This window comes from Acyrthosiphon pisum, chromosome A1 (genome assembly GCF_005508785.2).
Source record: "Acyrthosiphon pisum isolate AL4f chromosome A1, pea_aphid_22Mar2018_4r6ur, whole genome shotgun sequence".
Taxonomy (NCBI): domain Eukaryota; kingdom Metazoa; phylum Arthropoda; class Insecta; order Hemiptera; family Aphididae; genus Acyrthosiphon; species Acyrthosiphon pisum.
This window is the reverse complement of record NC_042494.1, coordinates 170318192-170325943: the sequence shown is the minus strand read 5'-3', so window position 1 is coordinate 170325943 and position 7752 is coordinate 170318192. Positions and strand designations below refer to the sequence as shown.

The following is a 7752-nucleotide window of genomic DNA, read 5'->3' as shown; positions in this document are numbered from 1 at the left end:
TCAGTCTTTCTTGGAGGGGGTTGGATTGCTGATTCCCAGACGGCCGATTGAATGTTATTTGTGAGTAGGTTAACAGCATCATCAATGTCGGAGGGTTTTTTTAGACAAAGTTTTAGATCAGTTTTCTCAGATAAGGTGTGACCAAATTTTTCCCAATCTGTTCGATATTGAGATATTTGATTGATCGGGAGGTTGGCAATTTACTGAAAGCAAGACAGGTAAGTGGTCTGAACATGGGTCTAACAAGTTTTGAGTTTGTGTGTGTAGGCTATTTGGAATTTTGGCGACAAAGATATCTAAAATATCAGGCATTTTATGACGAGATGTGGGCCAATAGGTGAAATTAGGTGGTGCAAGAATTGAGATGTTAGAGTGGTAGGCAGTTTGAAAGAGAGAGTTACCTCTAGGGTTAGAGGCACGGCAGCCCCACTGAATATGCTTAGCGTTAAGGTCACCACCAACTATATAATTATTATTTAAGGTGGCTAAGAATTCAGTAAATTGATCCGGTGAGATTTTGTGTTTAGGAGGGCAGTATGCCGCTGCTATGGTAATAGGTACATTGTTGAGCAATAAGGAAACTACACACGATTGGATGTGATTTGTATGGAAGTTAGGTAATGGAGTATATGCGAGTGAAGCCCTAATAAGCCCTAACAAGCTGCACCAGCGTGGGCAGAGTTGTCTGGATGATTTGCACGGTACTTTCAACTTAACTTATAAATATAAAAACATAGTTCTTCTATTACATTTAAAAATATTTGTTTGCCTTACCTGTGTTTAAAATCCATTTTTTGCGAGAATCTTCGTTTTTTGGAAACTTGCGGAATTTTAAATCGGTATTCTTGCGTGCAGTATTGTTGCAATTCATATAAACACATTTTCTACCACAATCACGAGACATTTTAGTATATTACTTGATCTTTTAACACAGTCAACACGAGAACAACAAACAAAAGAATCAATCGTAATCGTAATCGTAATCGTAGCTATAAATTACCAATAAATATTAAATACTGATAGTGCAGTATGTGTTAAGATTCAAAGATTGTGACCACTAGCGCATTCTAATATCAGACTCCCATACTATTATTTCTGGACTCCCAATTGCTCGATTTATTGCTTCTCATTTTTATCGTTGCGTGGGCTATCTATGTATATGTAATCAATGTTATTATAATCAACGTACACACACACTATCACTGCTGCCTAGTACCCGTGGCTGACTTTAACCGGCCAGCACTATAACATTATCTGTACTTATTCCCATGTAACACGAATACCGGCCAATTAAAATGCATTACCCAATTATTATATAATATCGTTTTTGTTGTCCCGTATGATGTGCGACGCGTCCGACGCTCGTACCTAAGTCTATTACTTTTTGTGTGCCTCTCAGCCGGACAACATGAGCGAGTAGAAACACCGTCTTACGGAGGACGTCCTGGTGACGATGCTCGGGCACACACGCAGAATTTGGTAATGCATCATTATGATTATTATTATTTAAACTACACCTTGGCCGGTATTTCGTGGTTTTTTTTTTCGTGTATAGTACCTACTATAGTATATTACTGTTATTATTATTATGATTACTTATTTACGCCGGTAACCAAATAGGAACCGTGCTAGTATCCTGCGACAATGCAGTTTATTATTATTATTATGTATTTGTTTTTTTTTTGTTAAGGTGACCCTTTTTGTTGCGGCCAAGTTTTTATGCCGGTGTAGACTTTTCTTGGTCATAAAATTAACTATTATTCTTTACCATAACGCTTAAAATAAATTTACCTTTAATTCACCCATCAATTATATTTTATTATTGCCTTTCCCAATTTCTATTATTATTATTTAAAAATCCCACACGCTCCGATTTCCGAATCTCGGCTGTGGGTTGGCGACCTTAACACCAAAGTTTTTCAGCTCCACGCCGAATCTGGGTAAGCCACCGTGTGAGACGTTACGGTGGGCGACCTTGCCAGGATTATTTTTTTATCAAGTGTACATGACATACGCTAGTGACCTGTCGGTCTAATACATATATATATATACGTCATGTGTTTATTGTACAACAAAAAGGTTACGTGCAACAAGCACCACGTCAGTGTAAAATACCGGTCATATGTTGTATATATAAGGTTACGTAGAACCAGTACTGCAGCCGTCCAGAGGATTGGTCCGACTTGGACATTTTCCACCACTATCCGTTGCTGTTGTCACCGGTACCACAGAACCGTGTCTCGGAGGTTACATCGACATTATGGGGAGGTTTATGTCCTCATGGCGGTGTGGGCAGAATCGGTGGCTAGCTATATGGTTTAAATTTAAGTATGTTATTTGTACACGTCTTTGTGTGCACCTGTATATATGTTTCATCCTATTTATTTGGTTCGATTACGTAACCACCAGTAATTAACTTCATCGGTCTACCGCTGTTGTGCGATAGTGATTATTTATAATTGGGTGCGTATCGTTCCAGTACGGCTGTGCGAGCGTTCCCCGATGTCTAATTTAAATTATCACAACGTTTTGCCCATCGTTGTTATCGTTGCAAGTCGTTTTTGTTATTATTGCTGATTTTGTGTAATCACTGATCAGCTGGTATGTTGATTTTACTCGCGTAATAATATATTATATTATGTATATATTATATATTATATTATGTGCTATGACGACGATTTTTCCGTCCGCCGTATTTATTTCCATTTCTAGTTTACTAACAATGATAATCGCTGATATTATCTGATCACGATTGGTAGACCGAGACTTAAAATTTTTTTACCCACGTTAGATCCGTGCACACATTGACGATTAGCTTTAAGTTGCCCATAAGCTGTATATCCCGCGGTGACCGGAGCGCACGTATATCGCTCGCGTCATAGGTTGTCACACGTCTGTGTAATTCCATGAGTACGTTTCACATACGTGCTGTTAGGTCCTCGGTGCGATACGAGTGTGGTGTACCAGGGTGATAGAGTGTTGATGTTTGGTGGGGTGAACAATTTATATATTTTTTTCCTTCCCTCATCTAATGAATTTTTCGTCGAATTTTTGAGCATTCGCCACTATTTATATGTGTAGGGAATTATTTTATACATTTTGTTGTTGTTTTTTTTTTACTTTTTATATTTCAATGCAAGTCGTTCAATGACATTCTGTTTGTTGCTCCGTAATTATTTCTTGCTGAGATAGTTTCTGTCTATTTGAATTAAAATATTATACCTACCGGCCAAGGTGATTTTCGGATATGTTACCAATGCGCTGCGTGTTCTGAGTGTCGTCCCGACGTTCCGGTGATGATATTCATCCATAATATTTTATTAATTTCTATTATTATTGAAATCGATACCCGGTTTTTATTGTTTTTTTGTGTATTTCCTCGTTATTCGTATACGAGTTACGTTTGTCCGAGGTCATCTCACATTTGACAACCTGTAATCTATATTTGTCCGAAATTGTGATCCTATTCATATTTTTTTTCTTCCATGATTTCTCTCATTAAAAGTAAGCAATCGGTCTTCGTTTTGGCTGCTTGGTTTTCGTTGTTCGTCGTTGATGTATACAGCTGGCAAGCGAGAGACTCGTCCCCCCGACCGTTTGATCGATAGTCTATTCCAGCAAGATAAAACCGACATGGGGCCACCTACGAATGCTACTACGTCAAATCCGACACCCACTACCCCGACAACTGGGCGCACACGAATTGCGTAGCAAAGCAGGTAAACGAACCTTTTTGAACGAATTGCGTCCCGGACAAAAACATATTAGCCAATAAATATAAATACAGACAAAATTAAATTACTAACCTATGATATTATGATTTTACAATTTAATTTTTTTTTTAAATATATGAATATAACCATTTATTCCTATGATATTACAATTTAAATTTTCTAAAAATATGTAAATATATGACGATTTATTATATACGATTTGTGAAATTATGTTTGCTCAGTTTAAATTTTTTTTTTTTTGAATGATATTATGTGAATATGACCATTTATACTTATGATATTATGATTTTTTAAAAATATGTGAATATATGACGATTTATTATATACGATATTATGTTTTTACTTTAAAAACCACTCAACTGTAGAAAAAAAAGGTAACATGAATTGCGTCCGGGATGCAATTCGTTCAAAAAGGTTCGTTTACCTGACTTGGTACGCAATTCGTGTGCACCGATCAGGAAAGTCACTACTCAACCGTTCTCCATTTTTGGACATACTACTGACTGCATTTGTCTTGTTGTTCCACATCTGGCAACCTCCATTATCCTAGGAGATGACTGGTTGACTCAGAACAAAGTGTGTCTAGACTACTCTAAACGGATTGTACGTCTCACCCGTTGGAACCTTAATATACTATTTTCAAAATCACCTGATGATGTAATTAATTGTATGAGTGCTCTCTTTACCTTGTCTATCTCACCTCAAGACTGTCCGAGGTCAATAACTGAACATATAGGCAGTTTCGAAATGATTTCTCAGCATTTTCAAACGTCAACAAACAACAATATGATCTCCAGCTTACAGGTGACCCCTGAAGATGATTTAGAACCCTTTGACCACATCACTGAACTGTCATCGGTCCAGAACCTCTCGCCAAACCAATTTGAACAAGTCATTGCCCTGTTTCACGAGTATCACCACATTTTTCGCACTCATCCTGTTTTAAATTTGTTGTTTACATGTCGTTTCAATGCCAGTGAAGATATTCTTTTCAAGATCCGTCCATATCCATTACTGTGTGAGACGTTACAGTTGGCAACCTTGCCAGGATATCTTCGCCATATCCAGGACCGTTTTCTCGACGTCCTGCAGTTGAAAAGGAATTGGCTCGCATGCTAGAGTGGGGGGTGATCGAAAGATGTACTTCACCCTATAGCAATCTAATTATATGTGTCGGTAAAGCCGATGGTTCTGTTAGGATATGTTTAGACGCCAGACGAGTAAACAAAATAATTCTGCCGATGCGTGACTCATCGCCACCACTCGACGAACTACCTGCCAGTTTTGGTGGAAAAGCAATTTTCTCAAGTATAGATTTACGGCCGGATATTGGCAAGTTGCTCTACATCGTGACGTCAGAAAGTATACCGCATTCGTGTACGACGGTTGAACATATCAATTTCGTGTCGTACCATTTGGGCTCAATATCTCAAACACAGCATTCCAACAGGCGCTCGAATCAGTTCTCTCCAATCCAGTTGAACACTACGTTGACGACGTGTTGGTATCATCAATGACATTTGAAGAACCACATACGTCGCCTTCGACTTCTCTTTAAAAAAATCGCTGTCTCAGGGATTTCCTTAAAGTTGAGCAAATGTAAATTTCTCCGTGATAAAATTAAGTTTCTAGGTCATATTATTACGCCTTCAGGCATGTCAATGGATCCTTCAAAGTTGTCAGCTATTCGTGATTTTCCAGTTCCCCGACACAAAAAAGATCTTCAGTCGTTTATAGGTTTTTGTAACTTCTATAGGAAATTTACAGACCATCACGCTTCTCTGATCGGTCCATTGATTGCATTACTGATAAAGGGTGTTCCGTGGCGATTCAATGAAATAGACGTGGCCCACTTCAATTCCGTTAAATTTGCATTTACCGAGCGTTTCCTCGCCAATCCTGATTTCACATCAGAGTTCTATTTACAAACCGATGCCAGTCATCGTGGTCTTGGAGCTGAACTGTTTCAGGCTGATACATCCAACGAACGACAAACGATCGGATTTGCTAGTCAAACTTTAAACTCCGCTGAGAAAAATTACAGTGCCACCTAGTTAGAATTACTGTTTATTGTATTTGCCTGTGAAAAATTTCGTGTGTTCATTCTTGGTTACCCTGTCAATGTATTAACTGACCACAAGGCACTTACGTTTTTATTTCGATGTTGACTGAGAAATGCACGTCTCACCCGTTCGACCCTTGTTCTTCAGGAGTTTGATCTGCGAATCCAATATCACCGGACCTAGCAATGTAATCGACACTTTATCTCGCAACCCGGTAGATCAAGATCTAATCAACAATCAATCCAATTCACTTGGTATTTTCATAGTTACTCCTCGTAGGTTACTCACCAAGTACCAATCTCGTATAGAATCTTTTCAACATATACTCCGGGAACAGCAGATGAATCCAGCGCTTCGGAAGGTAGTTGGTTTGTTGTCCAATCAGTCTCTCGTGTTAAGTGCCATTGCTGAACGGTATTGTATGTATCGGGACATTCTGTTCTACCATCGACATCCCGACTCGGATAGGTGGCTAGTCTGTGTGCCTCTACATCGAGTCGATGAGCTGATCTCGAAATTTTGGACATGTAGGTCCGAAAAAATGTATTGCAGCAATTCAAGAGGTGTGTTATTTTCGTGGTCTAAGTGGAAATGACCGTAGGGTGGTTAAAAGTTGCGACACCTGTCAACGTGCAAAATTTAGTACCGTAAGAACAGAAGGTGAAATGCAACATGTACTAGCTAATGCACACCTCCAGTGAGTCTGTGTTAATTTGTACAGTCCATTGCCATCTGGGTGGAATCACGTTATGTATGTTTTCGTTGTACTCGACTGTTTTTCTAGATTTGTCCGGTTATTTACGATCAAACGGTCCAGTGCAGTTGTAGTGACAAACCGTATGATCTCCGACTATATCGAAGTCCACGGAGCTCCACAAACCATTGTATCGGATCACGGGGTCCAATTTGTTAGCAATGTGTGGCGAGCTCGTCTTACTGCGCTTGGTGTAGGTGTAACAACTACTAGTGTATATCATCATCAGAGCAATCCAGCTGAACGGGTTATGCGTTAGTTAGGTCGACTTTTCCATACTCATTGTCATCAATCCCATACCGAGTGGCCCCGATACGTTCAGTATATTGAGTGGGTGTTGAATAATACCATTCACGAATCGACGGGTTTCACTCCAAGCGAGATTTTCTTGAAAACAGAAAGGTACAGTCCCATATACGAAGCTGTCGAATGTCCGCCGAAAGGGAGTGATGACTTTACGGTCAAATTAACGATGGCTGCCGAGGTTCAACGAACTAAGGCCGAGGAACGCCGAATTCAGCATGACCGTCGTGGAAAAGTTATAAAATTTCTGATCGGGGAAGAAGTCCTCGTTCGCGCACATCGCTCCTCTTCCGCTGTTGACCATCAGATAAAGAAATTGTTTATGTTGTATGAAGGACCGTATAAAATCGTTGAAATTAAAAAATGTAATGCCTAAGTCGTAGCTGATCCCGTAACAGATCAAGTTTGGGGGACTTTTAACATTATTTTTCTCTCGTTAATCTCGGCTGTAGGTTGGCGACCTCAACACCAAAGTTTTTCGTCAACGTACGCTCCACGCCGAATCTGAGTAAACCACCATGTGAGACGTTACAGGGGCCACGTTTTTATTTTTATAATTGAAAGTTAAATAGTGAAAAATAATGACTAAAGTTCAACGAATATTATAGTTTTCCTTTATAATATATTCCGTTTTTTATTATTTGGATTACATTATTGTGAAAATACAGTAATTGATAATATAATATACAAAGCCCCATGTCATATAATGTTATTCTTTATTACCCAAGTTTGCAATACAGTATAAAAAAAAAAAATTACGTACCTTTAAATGTATCTAAATAAAAAATACAAATAGGTGTATGTATATCTAATTTGTATATTAACTGGCTTAAAAGTTATTAAACATGTAATCAAAATCATAGACATTTAAGCACTAATATCATTAATAAAATATTAG

General features: G+C 38.6%; 1 protein-coding gene across 1 annotated transcript; it reads left to right on the top strand.

The window, feature by feature from the left end:
• Positions 1-5909: 5909 nt before the first annotated feature.
• Positions 5910-6810, top strand: LOC103308768. The gene is made up of 3 exons (XM_008182782.1): positions 5910-6216; positions 6329-6494; positions 6582-6810. Exons 1-3 carry the CDS (start codon positions 5910-5912, stop codon positions 6808-6810), a joined length of 702 nt encoding a protein of 233 aa, XP_008181004.1.
• Positions 6811-7752: the final 942 nt, after the last annotated feature.